Source organism: Sabethes cyaneus, chromosome 2 (assembly GCF_943734655.1).
Source record: "Sabethes cyaneus chromosome 2, idSabCyanKW18_F2, whole genome shotgun sequence".
In the NCBI taxonomy this organism is placed as follows: domain Eukaryota; kingdom Metazoa; phylum Arthropoda; class Insecta; order Diptera; family Culicidae; genus Sabethes; species Sabethes cyaneus.
Genome location: NC_071354.1, coordinates 170393931 through 170409993, shown reverse-complemented (window position 1 = coordinate 170409993; position 16063 = coordinate 170393931). Strand labels below are relative to the sequence as shown.

General features: G+C 43.1%; 1 protein-coding gene across 1 annotated transcript in view; it reads right to left on the bottom strand.

Annotated features, from left to right (window-relative positions):
• Positions 1-16063, bottom strand: part of LOC128738275 (protein still life, isoforms C/SIF type 2) — a 119562-nt gene that overhangs the window by 13887 nt on the left and 89612 nt on the right. Inside the window, exons 2-18 of the mRNA XM_053833284.1 lie at positions 8592-8737; positions 8099-8510; positions 7854-8036; positions 7373-7801; positions 7125-7311; positions 6954-7068; positions 6732-6892; positions 6219-6523; positions 5962-6156; positions 5795-5903; positions 5414-5731; positions 5186-5343; positions 4924-5111; positions 1347-1518; positions 1099-1285; positions 883-1036; positions 722-825 (exon numbers count right to left, since the gene is read on the bottom strand). Coding sequence (XP_053689259.1) covers positions 722-825; positions 883-1036; positions 1099-1285; positions 1347-1518; positions 4924-5111; positions 5186-5343; positions 5414-5731; positions 5795-5903; positions 5962-6156; positions 6219-6523; positions 6732-6892; positions 6954-7068; positions 7125-7311; positions 7373-7801; positions 7854-8036; positions 8099-8510; positions 8592-8737 — 3523 coding nt within the window. The remainder of the gene's footprint in view (positions 1-721; positions 826-882; positions 1037-1098; positions 1286-1346; positions 1519-4923; positions 5112-5185; positions 5344-5413; positions 5732-5794; positions 5904-5961; positions 6157-6218; positions 6524-6731; positions 6893-6953; positions 7069-7124; positions 7312-7372; positions 7802-7853; positions 8037-8098; positions 8511-8591; positions 8738-16063) is intronic.

Sequence of the window (16063 nt, the reverse complement as noted above, 5' to 3'; positions counted from 1 at the left end):
ACCTTTTTCTTTAGGATTCCTTCACCGGCTTTTTTGTTCGGATTTGGACTAGAGGATCGTCGAGCACGATCCGGGCTTTTTTCGATTCTGACGTTTCGTTCGATGTCGATGCTATTTCTAGGGGATTTAATTTTTATTATTTTAATAGGACTCTTTTCTCGTTCGACCGATTTTCCGCGTTTAGGTGATTTGGATTTCTCGATATTTGGACTTGCTGTGGTCTCCGGCGAGGAGTTTGCTGAAGAAGCGCTGAGCATGTTGCGTGGATCGCTAGCTTTCGTTTCAGGTCTCGGGGAGGTACAGCCTTGCTGCGGGGGAGGAGAGGGTAGTTCTTCCGGGGAGCACTGTTTGGAGTCTTCTTTGGGTGGACTGATGCCATTTCTGGCTTCGGTGACGGTTTCGATGGATTTAGATGGACTAGAACCGCTACATTGGGACTGTGAGTATATTGTAGTGACAGTGTGTTGTGTGACGGTAGTCGCGCTAGTTGTGGTCGCGGTCGGCGTTGGAGTCGTTGTCTGTTTTCCCTGTTCACTTTCAAGATGTTTTTCTCGCAGATCTTCCATGTACTGTACGATATCGGTCTCGATTAAGCTGTCTAAATTCAAGTTTTTCAGATGCTTATCCATTGCGCTGTCATTATCGCTTTGTTTTGGTTCTACATGTTTCGCTTCGAACATTTCTATGACATTTTTATCGCTACTAGGAGAAGTTTGCTTACCTAGATCTTTCATCAGCACCGGGTGGTACGTAGCTGGTGGATGCGATGACTGTATTAGGCGTGCCTGGCTGCCGTTGCTTCCGACAGACAGCGTTGACGTGGTACTGGTAAGCAGCAATATTAACATCTGTTTTTTTAGTAACTTTAAACTCAAAACTTACCTCAAAGTCAGATGATTCGGTGTCTTACCCAGGGTGGATTTTGGTTTAACTGTGCCATGCTGTGAGTCATCCTCACCTTCTGACTTTGTCCCAGGGTCGGCTTTATCTATAGGTTCACGTTCACTGAGATTTCTTCTGCAGGCAGCAACTTGCTCTGTTAAGATATAATTTGCTTAGTGTCTTGTAAGGATTTTAGTAAAAGTTCATGAACATTACCTCCTACGTCACCGACAGTTTTGCTGCGCATGCGGAACTGTCCGCTGTACTGTGGCACGGGAGGATCGTCAGCTTCTTGACTGCCGGATGTTGTGTTGTCATAGTCGATGTTTCCTGAGGAATGGCGTTGGTTCATTTTGGACTTTTTGGGTTTGCCGAGTGTCTGTGAACCTTGCATTATTTGGGGCTGCCGTGGAAAAGATTCATGAGTATTTGACAATATCACGCTGTGAGGACAACAACATTACCTGCTGTTTGGGACGCTCCAAAGTTTGCGAGTTTCCAGATGAGCTTCCGATACCGGTCATCGAGCTCATGCTACCGCCCATGCTTTTTAACGAGGGAATCGACATATTTCGTACGCTTTCACGAATGATTTGTCGAATGGTTTTCAGGAATGCATTGCGGAAATCGCCAGTGCTGTAATACATAGAATGGAAGAAAAGCAACTTTTGGTTTTAGACTATTATCAACTTTGTATTTAAAACAAATCTTGTAATTTTGTTTTGGAAGGTGAGGAAGTGTCTGATGCGAAGATCGACTAATTGGATGGACTGGAAAATTTTGATGTAGACCTCAAATATATCGAGGCGATGGCAGGCGGGGATTGCACCCACGTTCCTTCGGTTGGTACTCAACCGTTTTACTAACTAAACTACTGCCGACCGCGATAATAGGTAGTCTAATACCAAAACATTCCATCAAGAAGACTGGTAACTCTGTCAAAAGTCGAGAGAGAGTAGCAACAATGCTATCTGCCGAGTTAAAGTAGAAATAACACATAGTAGTGTGTGTAAATTTGCTTATGGGGGAAAACACACACATATGCAATGCATTGCCTCGCTCGCACACATCTTTTCCCATCAACACATGTACACACAGACGGGAGGGGTGCGCTGTTGCTTGCCATTTGTATGGACGTGTGGAAGAGATGCCAGTCTTCTTGATCTAACGTTTTTGCCAATACCTAATTTTGCAATTTTGTTCCAAATGTAATTTTAGTCAATTTTTTCAGAATAATTTCTTTTAACTCAGTTTCAACAATTGCGCAAAAAGTTGTGTTGTTATTGTCGTTATTAACGTTCATATTCGTTTATCTACCATCTTGGATTTGAAAATACAGTAAAACATCAATTTTAGACTTCTAATAACCACTCCTTTTGTAGAAAAATCACTATTGCAAAAGTTTTAATGCAGAATATTAAACGATTGTCCACCATCTTGGATTTGAAAACGGCGTCAAACATCGATTTTCGACTTCTTCTTTCTTCTAGCAGCATAAAGCTGAGGTGGCTAGTGCCGTATCAAGAATTTCTCTTCACTGTATTCGGTACTGACACTTTGAACGATATTATATGTTTCAACCAAGGGTAAGTCGCTGAGAACATTCCGTTCACCTCATTCATAGAAATTTTGTTCAGTCTGTGCCTTACTGTGCTGATCGTGTGAAACCTGTCAAATTCGCCTGCGCCCAGCCACACTGTTTTGATCGTTTAGACAATAACAAACATTGGCAGGGCTGCCAATTTCTAACATTTCCAAATTTAAATGTCAAAAAAGTGGGCCACAATGTGCCATGAACTGTGAAATGAATGTACTGCAATTGTAATCAATGAGGTAAGCTGTTCCCTAAATTGGGCGTGCAACAATGTTCTAAGCTACTTACTCTTGGTTTCAACCATAAAAACAATAAATTTGACGATGAATATTGGAGGGTAATGAATGAGGAGAGAACGCTGCGCTGGCGGCCAAGATGCGCAGTGCCACGCGTCGGAACATGGAAAGACAGAAGAACGTGCAACAGAAGAAGATGCAACGAAACCAAATCTTCCAGGAGAAGAAGCGCTGCCTTGAAGAACAGGAGTATGCGGAGTTGCAGCGGCCGCATCGTTCTTAGCAAACGCGACTGTGACTACCAGGAATTGAGTGAATTTGGCAAAAGCTTTGTGCCGCGAGCCAAAATGTGTCGGGATAAGAGAATGGCAGTATTTTGACGGACGATCGCGTGGTGACGGAAAGGTGAAAGCAGCATTTCGATGAACACCTGAATGACGCCCAGACGGAGAACCATGGAAGCGGGAAAGGCAATTTCAACGGTGCGACAAACGGAGAAAAGGTATCTAACACCATTCTCAATAACGCCTACAAAGTGCTGTCTGCTGTCCCAAATCATTTTCCGTCATCTATCACCAATTACGTACAGATTTGTGAGAATTTATTAAGTCGACTTCGCTAAAGGACGATCAACAGCGGATCAAATATTTACACTCCGCCAGATCATCGTAAAGGGCCGTGAATACAGAGTTCCCATGCGTCATTTGTTCGTTGACTTCAAAGCCGCATGTGATACCATTGACCGAAAAAAACTATGAATGAGTCATGAATGAGAGCAGCTTCCCCAGGAAACTTATCAAACAGATTCAATCTACGATGGATGGCACACAGTGCTGTGTTCGGATTTCGACTTGATTGTTGAGTTCACTCGAATCACACAGAAGGCTTCGTCAAGGCGATGGTTTCTCATGCCTGCTGTTCAACCTAGTGCTACAAGGTGTTATGTACCGAGCAGATATCAACACGCGGCGCATGATCTTCAACAAATTCAATCAATTCATCTGCTTTGCCGACGAATCGACGGCGATGGGCCCTGGCTCATTGGGAACGGTGGACCATGATACCAGCCGTGAGATTTGGAGGCGTCAAAAGTAATTGCGGTGGAACAGACTAAGCCCCCTTACAAAGTATACCCTGTACAAGACGTTTATTAGACCGGTTGTTCTCCATATGCATGAAACGTGGACATTGCTCGAGGAGAACCTGCGAGTGCTCGGAGTTTTCGAAAGACGAGTGCTAAGAACTATCTTCGTCGGCGTACAGGGAATCGGAGTACGGAGGCGGAGGGTGAACCATGAACTCGCACAGCTCTGTGGCGAACCCAGTATTCGAAAGGTGGCTAAAGCTGGACAAATACGATGGGTAGGGCATGTTGCGAGAATGCCGGACAACTACCCTGCAAAGTTGCTTCGAAGCCAGTAGGAACAAGCCGATCAGGGGGGGGGGGGGGCTAATAATAGGGCTAAAAAGTTTTTTTTTCTCAAAAAGCCTTTATGTTGTTGAAAGCTACCCAAAATAAACGGTCTTCACATTAAATAACTTGGATGGAAACAGGGTAGATTTGTGTAGAGGAGCGAAGTAGCGTCCTTGATAATTCAATTCCTCATATTACGGTGATCAGCATAACTTTTCCGAAACAATAGTGATAAATGCTAAGCTTCAATTAAAGCATTGTCAATATATACCTACACATAGGCCATATTCTTTCCCGAGAAGTTACGTTTGACTGGTTTTGAGAGTGCTTGTTTCGAACGCTGGCATGAGATTAAGACTCACTTTACTTTATTTTCCATGAATTCCACTTCAACAATGTAAAATATTCACTCTTCAAGTGTAATGTTTTTCAAATGGTATAGACGATATATCTTACGTCCGTGATAAGAGATAAATTATTGGTGAGCCTTCGATTGAAGCAAAGCTGATTAAACTTTTTTTCTCATCTAAAAAAATTAAACACACATGAAGGACGGTGTTAAAAAAACGAACAACCCGCAGTGCTTTCGTTGAGAAAAGGTTCCATTTTCGCCACTTTCTCTTACCATATTTTATCGACTTCATCTTCGTGTCGTGTGCTTTTATCGTTTGCGATAAGCCGATTTAAATTAATAGATTTTTTAAATCGTTTCCTACGCCAGTGAAGAAATTATCGAAGCAGTAAGCTGACTATACAAAGAAAGCTACCGCATCGGAAAGCGATAGTAAACAACTTACCTATTCGACAGCACGTAAACTTTTTCCGATCTTCGTTGTAATTGCGATCTGAGATGGATCAGCTCCCAGAGGAAGTGTGAGTCCATGTCTTTGGCGGAAGAGGCGCGTACCTGTACCTCGGTCACCGGAATCAGCACCTGATAGCGGATGATTTCCACTTCGTTTGTGGCATTTTTGCTCGAAACCCCCTGTGAGGCGAACAAGAGATAGATTTGTAATTTCACCTCGAGAAAGTTTTATTTGAAAATCATTAATTAATTACCATTAATTTTTTCTTCTGACGCAGTCGCTCTTTACATAGAAACACTACCGCCGATTTGAAAACAAAGCACATAGCATGGAGTTCGAGGCCCTTCTTGATTTTGCCCAAAAAGTCGGATATATTTAACCACTCGACACCTCCGTAATACAGCAAATCACCTGTCATAAAGAAAGAAAAACGGTACTTAGAATAACCTTACAATGCCGTTTCTCATTGTTTGGAGTCTACCAGGACTGAGATCTATCGGTTGCTTGCAGGACTTCTGATGCTGACGGAACAGGTGATCGAAGATGGCACCGTACTCTTCGTGGATTCGTTGCATTTCGTTGATGTGTTCGGCGACTTTTTCCATGCCCTTCAGCGCTTCGACCAGGTGCAGATGTTCGGCCGCGTTCGGATCGGTCAGATTGCGCAACTGCTGGAGCAGCAGTGGATACTTGAGGATTCGCTGAATCGGCTTGATGAGGAATGATTCCAAGGTACTGCTGTGCTGCTGCTTAGGATTGCGGGCGGCAAGGAATTCCTGGAGTGCTTGATTACCTTCATCTACGGGCAAAAGAGACACGCTGTATAGGGGCGGAGAGCATCTTTTAATCTTTTGACACTTACTCGGATGGAGAACCTTTTGAGCTTTGCTATGGCTGGCACAGAAGGAAGAATACAACTTGAAGTGGTTTACATAGTACAGGAAGGCTGAGCCGATAGCGAAGAGAACATTCTGAAAGTGGACGCTTTTGGTACTCGAAAAATTTTATGTAGAAAATATTATGGCAAACCTTAAATTGACTAGGATGTTCCAGCTGATGGAAATCTGGTTCGAGATCTAGAGCTTCCTCCAAGTTATTCAGGAACTGCCGCTGGAATGTGACTATTTCCTGGATATTTCCGAATAGAGCCGTGATTTCAGCATTGGATAGGAATGTTTCACGCTTCAGTGGTTCCAAATAGTACTCCAGCAAATTGTTTAAGTGCTGCAGGAATTGTCAAAATAAATAGTTTAAGCACTTAAGTTTATTTTTCAAAAATTACGTACCTTAACATAGGTCTTCTCCGTATCAACCAGCTCGAGAATCACTTTGCGCAGTTTCTCGGCATCGGTGAGCTGACGCGAGGGGGTTAGCATGGCATTTGAAACGCTCGAAGCCACCGATCCGGTCGGACTGGATTTGCGAGTTTCCTGCGGCGAACGGCAGAAGCCGGTAACCTGTTCGGCCGATTTGAGCAAATTTTCTATTTCGAAGCTACTGGTACGTGATGACTGTTTCGAGCGGTCCATGTGAGGGTCATTGGCCGATGGAGCCGGAGAGCTTTCGATCTCTGGTGAGTAGACCTCCTTACCTGAAATACACGAACGTCCTTCATTTGCAGAAGAACATCATCGATGATTGGGTGTTAAAATTATGAGCCCTTTGTTTTTTTTATTATTGTGATGAACATCCAAGATTTGAAAGAAAACATTCAGTTGCCTGATAGGGTGTGTGTGTACAATACGCTCATACAGTGAAATTTAAGAAAATAGAAAAGTAACAGATCACGATAAAACGACCAAACTTACGCCATCCAGGTGCAGGAACGATTAGCCCGGAAATCATTTCTTCGCTAATTACAGGCGGGTCGGAAGGTGGCGGAGGACATACGAGTGATTCGATGATATCATCGGTAGAGCGTAGAATTCCCACTAGATCCGGTGGTTCTGTACGTGATGATCTGTAACAGAACCATTATTATTTTCCATTAATAGATAAGCACATAGTAGAACAGAACAAACCTCATCATCATGCATAAGGCCTGTTCTTCCTGGAGAACACTCTCCAAGTACATCATATCTAGATCGGAAACGATCGCGCCATTTATCACAATAATTTCGTCGCCTTTAATAACTCCTATAATAGTTGAAAAGTTAGAGGGATTAAAAGAATAAATGAAAAACTCAGCTTACCATTTTGCATAGCCAAGCTCTTATCCTCGACGCGGCTTACGTAGCAGCAGAGTTCATCCTGTCGGTCTGCGTTTTCGATCAGTTCCGCCTCGACCGAAAAACCCCACATCTGCTCCAGTGTAGTTCGTTGTAATTCTACTTGGTACAAAATCTTAGCGCAAACTTCAACCATTTCATGAGTATGTAGCTGTTAAGCAAAGCAATGTAGAGAATATATTTTAACTCATCACATGTAGGCGGTAACTTACATATGTTTCGATCAGATCATTTCGATGAGGAACAAAGTAGTTGTGATCTTCCATATCGCGACGCTTCTTGACCCGCACGAAGTGCTCCATCGGGTTGAGATTTTTGCGCTGACAGGCGCTCGCGAGGAACTCCTCTACCGACATACCGTCGCGCAGATATACAGTGGCGAAGCTGTTCTCCGGCAGGGCTACCTTGTATGACTTTTCCGTCTCATCGCGGTTGCTCATTTGCATCGAGCGGCGGCTCGAGCCGCTGTTCGACCGGGACAGAATCGGTGGACGCCGTTTGGTAGCACCACGACCCGCTAGCAGGTTGTTCAGCAGCGAGGGAGACCGCGCACAGATGAATGCGTGGAACGAGGACACCGTAAAGACGCCCAGTTTGTTCAGTGTGGTTTTCGTGGGGCGTGAGACGTGTGTCAGGAGAGACTGTAGAGGAAAAGTTAAGCATTAGGTGTTTTTTTGTGACTGCGTGATTTACCTTAGGATTCGGAAGTTCTCCGTTCTGTAGAGAAGCCATGTAGCAACGCAGTCGGAACTGTTCGCAGTGTAATCGCTCGAGATTTTCTTCCCACTGTAGAATCTGCTGCTGGATTTGGTGACGCGTGTCGGCATCGGTGACCACGCTTTGTTGTAGATCGGCCATGTGTTTGAGTTTATGGTCCTAGAAAAGGATAATGTTTTGGGTTATGACCAGTGGGTTCTTGTTCGATGGAAACAACTTACCGATTCTATTGCTTTTTCTAAACGGAAAATCTCCTCTTGTAATAAATGTAGTGTACCAGTCTTACCACGATGTCTTGCAAACGCTGCAGCACAGGCACTATGTATACTGTTGACCCAGTTCTCCAGCTCGACCTGACAGGGCGCCTGAAATAGGTACGCATCGCCGAACGCTGTGCTGAGACAGAAAATGTAGTCCCGCTTCGGGTGTTCCGGTATTGGCTGCATGATCGCGCCGTCCACGATGATCAGATGCTTCGGAGCAGCCTCGACCGAGCGACCTTCGCGCGAATCGCACGGATAGAACAACAAGGTGGTACCTTTCAGACAGACCCAGTAGCCCTTCCAGCCGCGCTTGCGGGCCAGCTCGATCTGGTGCTTCTTGCGCAGGAGCCATTTCTTAACCGAGAGGAATCTGGGATGGTTTCATTTTTCGTTGAAATTAATTCACTCGTTTCTGTATATCTAGATAGGAAAATGGTTAGGCATCACTTACCCTGCTTTCCGAACCGCTCCGGTACAGTTGAAAGACGCAGCGGCGGTGCCAGTTGCCTTCGCTTTGTACGGTGAGGCCATTACACTTTCCCCGTCGTCCTCATCTGACACGGCTGTCGTCAAGCTCATGCGATCATCGTCGGAAATCTGCGAAAGAATTGAAAAAATCCATTATTAAAAACAAATGTTCATTTTTTAAACTTTCTTGAAAATTGAAGTCCATGTGTAAAATTTCTGTTTGAAAAATACATCACATTTAATTAAGTCAAATCGACTTTCCAATATATTTATTCATCAGTCAGTACTACTATTTCAGCGGAGCAGCAGAGAGAAGCATTAGAATTATCATTTTCAGCATCCAAGCATAATTTTAAACACAAACACGATTACAACAAACGTTTACAATGAATTTGTCACGGCATGGATCAAATCATATACACTAGCGCCAGAAGCAAGTTATTGTCACTCCAAAACTAGCTTCAATTCTTCAATAACCAGCAAAGCTATTCGTCATAAAATTTCTTATCTATATAGTGTAACTTTGTTGCTCTGAGATACTGTGGGACATCCTGTTTTGACGTTTATTTAAATAAAATTCCGAAAATTTCGAATTTTTTAATAAGTTACTCACCCTTATTCTGCGAGCACGTGACTCAATACGACAATTGTCATTGGTCGTGACTCGCCACGGCGAGTCGAATTGAGTGCTGGCCGTGCTGGCACCTAGGTGACAACCGTGTCACCTAGGTAACAAACCCTTGTCACCTAAGTTACAAACCGTGTCACCTAGGTGACAAAGCGAGGCACCTAGGTGAGAATTGTCACCTCATTCGCGGTGACTCCAAATTAGTCACGTCACTCGCCTGGTAGAATAAGGGTGACTGTAATCAAAAACACTCCATAAAGAAGACTGGCAACCTGCCGAGTTTAAGTTGAGCTGATACATACTGGTGTGTGTATATTAGAATATGCATGTACACAAACATGTAAGCAATACATTGGCATGTTCGCACACATATTTTCCCACACACAATATATGTACACATACACACAGCTTCAATATTTATCGGGAGGGGTGCGCTCTTGCTTATGTTACTTGTCATTTGCATGATGGCAAATATATTATATTAACAATACAGTTCACTCTTCTACAATCCTGAAGACACGACTACTAGCGCCATAGCGGCATAAAAGGTTACCAATGTACACCGTAAATTCGACACGTCTATCGGAAACAACTCAACTTTCAGTACAGAGTTAAGCCAATTCTAGATAGAATTAACAAAAGGGCGAAAGCCGGAAATGTAAACAAAACGGGAGAGGGACCAGCTTAAGAAAATCAGCTCTCGCTCGGTTTGTTCGCGCTTGCGACATTCGCCGTTTTGTTGGTTCTATCTTCAATTCACGATTAAGAAGCTCTATCGCTTTTGCATTCATGAAATAGACCAAATCATGCCGTCAATTGACAGAAACCGGCGTAGCGCCTTTGTTTACATTTTGGACTATTTTCTTTTTCATTTATATCGAATGTAGCGTGTGTGTTGCACGTTTTACAGGTATAACGGCTTTTCTAATTCAGTTATGCTGCTGTTTAAACAACAAACATGCCGTTTAAACACCTGAATCTTTGCTGGATTCTGTCATTCGTTATGTAAACAAAGGAACCAGCATGGTATGGATAGTAACACAATTAATTTTTATACCTAAGCACAATCTACAAGAATGACGTCATAGCGTTAGAAATAGCACATTGTGTCTACCGCACCTTTTCTTATGTATTGGTTGCACGCTTAAAAAATTTTATTACAAAAAGCTTTTAGTCACCTTTTTGTCCACAAGAGGGTGTTACTTTTGCGTCTTTTCAGATATATATGGGAATTTGCGAAGTGAACCATATTGTTAATATAATATATTTGATGATGGCGAGGAAGTGATATCTGCCTTTTCGATGGAATGGGTTGCTGTAATCAAATATATTATATTAACAATATGGTTCACTTCGCAAATTCCCATATATATCTGAAAAGACGCAAAAGTAACACCCTCTTGTGGACAAAAAGGTGACTAAAAGCTTTTTGTAATAAAATTTTTTAAGCGTGCAACCAATACATAAGAAAAGGTGCGGTAGACACAATGTGCTATTTCTAACGCTATGACGTCATTCTTGTAGATTGTGCTTAGGTATAAAAATTAATTGTGTTACTATCCATACCATGCTGGTTCCTTTGTTTACATAACGAATGACAGAATCCAGCAAAGATTCAGGTGTTTAAACGGCATGTTTGTTGTTTAAACAGCAGCATAACTGAATTAGAAAAGCCGTTATACCTGTAAAACGTGCAACACACACGCTACATTCGATATAAATGAAAAAGAAAATAGTCCAAAATGTAAACAAAGGCGCTACGCCGGTTTCTGTCAATTGACGGCATGATTTGGTCTATTTCATGAATGCAAAAGCGATAGAGCTTCTTAATCGTGAATTGAAGATAGAACCAACAAAACGGCGAATGTCGCAAGCGCGAACAAACCGAGCGAGAGCTGATTTTCTTAAGCTGGTCCCTCTCCCGTTTTGTTTACATTTCCGGCTTTCGCCCTTTTGTTAATTCTATCTAGAATTGGCTTAACTCTGTACTGAAAGTTGAGTTGTTTCCGATAGACGTGTCGAATTTACGGTGTACATTGGTAACCTTTTATGCCGCTATGGCGCTAGTAGTCGTGTCTTCAGGATTGTAGAAGAGTGAACTGTATTGTTAATATAATATATTTGATGATGGCGAGGAAGTGATATCTGCCTTTTCGATGGAATGGGTTGCTGTAATCCAAACGCCAGATTTACCACTGTCGCTTTGTTATATATGTATCGGATCTCAGTGATTGTGGTAAAAATAGTTTAATACCTACCTTGTTTCAACTACTTCGATATTTAGATATAAAACTCGATATTAATAGAAAACTTTTCATCCTACGTCAGTTACTAGACACGTTTCGGGAGCACAAGTACAACTTGTAAACTCATCACCTGTAGTTGACTTTAAAGCAGCGTTCGATTCTGTCAAACGAAATAAGCTGCGCCAATTAATTCTAGAACACATGGTTTTCGACGAAACTAGTTAAGCCGATGCGTATGAAGCTAGATGGGTCAAAATCATGCATCAGAATAGCGGGTTGCATGTCAGTTGCTTTCGTGAGGTTGGTTGAACACAGGGGATGATGCATTCCCGAACCTGCTATTCAATATCGTGGCATCGTGGTACTGCAGGAGATCTGTCGCAAAAGTGAGAAGGCCGTTTCTTCAACTACACCATTAAAAACGTGCATTGTCCACACGAACGTAGACTCGACAACGAGAAGGAAGCATTCTATACGCAGCTGGCGGGAACGAACGACAGTTGCTTGCCGAACGAACGACAGCTGCAGTTGGGGCATCAAGATCGTCATCTGGGATATAAAGCCCTGGTCGGTACGTAAGCAATGTATAGACCGGTGATCGGGCCCCATAGCCAGTACACCGACACGAACGATAACGGCCAGCGTTGCATCACCTTTGGCAGTTTCCCGAGGTTTAGTGATCAGAAGCACTTTCTTTTCTCGCAACGATGCCCACAAAGCCACCTGGAGATTACCTGACCAACGAATCTTGAACCAAATGACCGTATTTTCATCGATGGCTGGTTTTTCTCGAACTTCATCAACGTACGCTCCTTACGGGTTGAGAATATCGATTCAGACCATTACCTACTATCGACAAAGCCGTTTATACTTCTCGACAAAGCCGCCCTCTTCGGTTAAACATTAGGAAATAAGACAACCCGCGAGTTGTCGAGAGCTACGCGCGTATTGGATGAAGCTCTATCTTCCTCTTTTGAGGAAGGTCTTCCTCTACCCTCGAAGACCGATGGCCTATGATACCCTCGGCCGTCAATGAGGCCGTAACGGGGTGCTAGATGAAGAAACTTCGAGCGCATGAAATGATTGGTTTGACAAGGAATACCAACAAGCGATGGAGAGGAAAAAAACAATCTAAACATGCCACGAGGGAGAATTTGGTCAAGCATCGAGGAGCACGGAATGAGTTGACCACGATCCTGCAGAGAAAAAAGCGCCAGAAGGACAGAAATCGTGAGGAGCTGGAACAACTATTCCGGACTAAAGACGCGCGCAAATTTTACGAGAAGGTGAACCAAACTCGTAAGGGCTAAACCACACCTAAACTTGACATGTGTATGGACAAGGGACCACATATAATCACAAACGAGCGCGAGGTGGTCGACAGGTGGAAGCAGTTCTACGATGTACATCTCAATGGCGATATAACAGAAGGAGACGCAGCGGAAGTTGATCTAGGAGTGCCTACAAACGATAACAGCGTGCCGGCTCTCGATCTCAAAGAGATCCGGCGAGAAATGAGTCAGCTGAAGAATAATAGAGCCGCCGGACAGGACTGACTTCCGTCAGAATCAGAACTCTACAAAAATGGCCAAAAGCCACTAGCAATGGCACTTCAGAAGGAGGGAGGAGAAAAACTCACCGGAGGAGTGGATGGAAGGTGTGGTTTATCCCATCTACAAAAAGGGCGATAGATTGCCGCAATTACCGCGGCATTACGCTGGTCAACGCGATCTACAAGGTGCTCTTTCAGATTTTGTTACGTAGTCTATCCCCAATAACAGGAGAATTCGTAGGACAGTATCAGGCGAGTTTTACGGGGGCACTACGTAATCAAACTACGGATCAAACTTTTACTCTCCGACAAAACCTCCCGAATTGTTGGGAGTATAAAGTACCTACGCAATATGTTTTCGTGGATTTCAGTACAGCATACGATATAGTTGAGCGTGAACAGCTATGGCAAATAATACACGAGTACTGTTTTCCCGACAAACTGACGCGGCTGATCAAAGTTATCTTTTGGAGCGAGTGATGTGCTACGTGCACGTTTCGGAGGTCCACTCGAGTCCTTTCGAATCGCTCAGAGGGTTGCGGTAATGGGATGGATGTCCTGCATGTTATTCAACATCGCTATTGATGGTGTGATCCGGGCATCGAAACGAGAGGTACGATCTTTAGCAAGAGTAGCCAACTCCTAACCTTCGCAGACGACCTCGACATCATTACTAGAAACTTTGGGACGGCGCACAGTGGTTCAAACAGCGAAATACGTGATCGTTTGATATAGCACCGAAACGTGAAGTTTTTCGCATATAGTGTCTTTAGGAACATTTCTTGGTATAACAAGCTCCTTCTTGTGTGAGAAGTCTTTGGGTGATTAATTCCCCTAAAAGTGAGATAAGAAATTTATTTTCTCGTACAATCGAGATACAGGGGTAGTATATTCCGCAAAGTTGTAGTAAATGTTAATACAAACAACTTTGTCAAAGACACAATACTTGTATCCCTTCATGGAAATTGTCTATGAAGCGTTATTCATGGACAAACCTTTCAAAACAGTTTTTAAACCCTGAGTTATTCTGGTCAACTTTTACGTGTTCATAGTGTTCTAGAAAGTTGTTTATCTTTCTAAAATCAACGTAGAACATTATTATACGTGATTTTCTGAAGTTTCGGAGATATTGAGCTTTTGTGATTGAAAATAGTGCTTCTTTGAGCTTAAATATTTCCCAAGGTGGCAAATGGTTGCCACCTTGGGAAATATATAAGCTCAAAGTAGTACCATTTTTCATCAAAAATGCTCAAAGTCTCCGAAACTGCAGAAAATTACTTATAATAATGTTCTACAAAAACGTTGATTTTGGCAAGATGAACAACTTTCTAGAACACTATGAACACGTAAAAGTTGTGAAGAATAAGTCAGGGTTTAAAAACTGTTTTAAGGGTTTGGCCACGAATAACACTTCATAGATAATTTCCATGAACAGATACAAGTATGGTGTCCTTGACAAAGTTGTTTGCATTGATATTTACTACAACTTTGCCGAAAGTACCAAACCTCTATCTCGAATGTACGAGAAAATAAATTTCTTATCTCACTTTTAAGGGAATTAATCACCCAAGGACTTCTCTCACAAGAAGGGGATTGTTATACCAAGAAATTTTCCTGAAGACACATTATGTGAAAAACTTCACGTTTTGGCGCAATATCACACGATCACGTATTTCGCTGATTGGACCACTGTGCGGCGGTGGCAATCTACGCCGGACTGAAAACGGAGACTAGGATGATTGGGTTACAAATCAGTGCGTCGAAAACAAAATATATGGTAAGAAGAGGCTCCAGAGAAAATAACGTTCTCCTCCCACGGACAGTAACTATTGACGGTGATGAGCTGGAAGTGGTCGATGAGCTCGTATATTTGGGATCTCTGGTCACCGCCGACAACAATACTAGTAAGGAGATTCAACGCCGCATTCAAGCTGGTAGGGATGGGAAAACTATCATTAATTACTGACAGTTATCAGTAAGCAAGAATATCACTAAGTATCAGTAAGGTTCCGCAGCTATTGATTACTGATTACTGATTACTGCTTACTGATACCACAGACTAACAGACGTAACACCGAAGCCTCATTTGATCGCCAATAAAACGATCATTTCAAATATTCACTTAACCCAAGACTCAAACAACAGTCGCTGCGCGAGAACGCCGCTCACTTGCGCAGGTGCTGTTGTCAGATGATATACAAGTAAATTTATAGCATTGCTAAATTTATAGCAAGCTGCCTTGCGTAGCGGGAAGACTCCACCAGGTGATGCTAGTGTTTTTCCCAAGTTTTAAGGGTGTCATTGAAACGATGTTTTGTTAGAAAATATGTTCCAAGTGTTACGTCTGTTAGTCTGTGCTGATACAGTTACGTCGTCCCTTTAGAAAAATCAGTTGGATTAAAGTTAATGGTCGGTAGTTGCGTACGATAGACGAGAGTAATATTGTCGTCGTTGTCGTCAGCAGCCTAGAGCCGCGGTGGCTCGTGCTGTGTCAAGCAGTCGTCTCTATTCAACTCGATCGATCGTCTAAAAAGTCATAAATCGCTTTCGACTTGAGCCATCTTGTATGTTGAGTCTTCGTATTTCCGGTGCCGGTGAGGTTGTTGAAAAGAACTGTTGTCGTTACTCTGTCGTCCGGCATCCTTACGACGTGCCTGGCCCACCGTACCTTACCGACTTTCGTCAGATGTAGATGAGAGTCTCTGGGATTCTCAAGCAGTGAAAGTATGTCGTGATTCATGTATTTCTACCCTTGATGGAAATCTTGCGTCTGCCTTGAACAGCATACTGGATAAGCTGCCTCTTTGTCCCAACCCTCGCCGCGTCTCGAAGGGACTCGAGCGTGTCCCCGAAACGTGCGAAACACGTGACTCGTTCCAATGTAGCTCTGATTAGTCGCGTCAGTTTATCCGGAAAACCGGTTTCGTGCATTATGTGCCATAGTTGGTTTCGATGGACTGTATCGTATGTCGCTTTGAAATCCATAAAGATGTGATCCGAGGACACAATGTACCCTTAACATTTCTGCA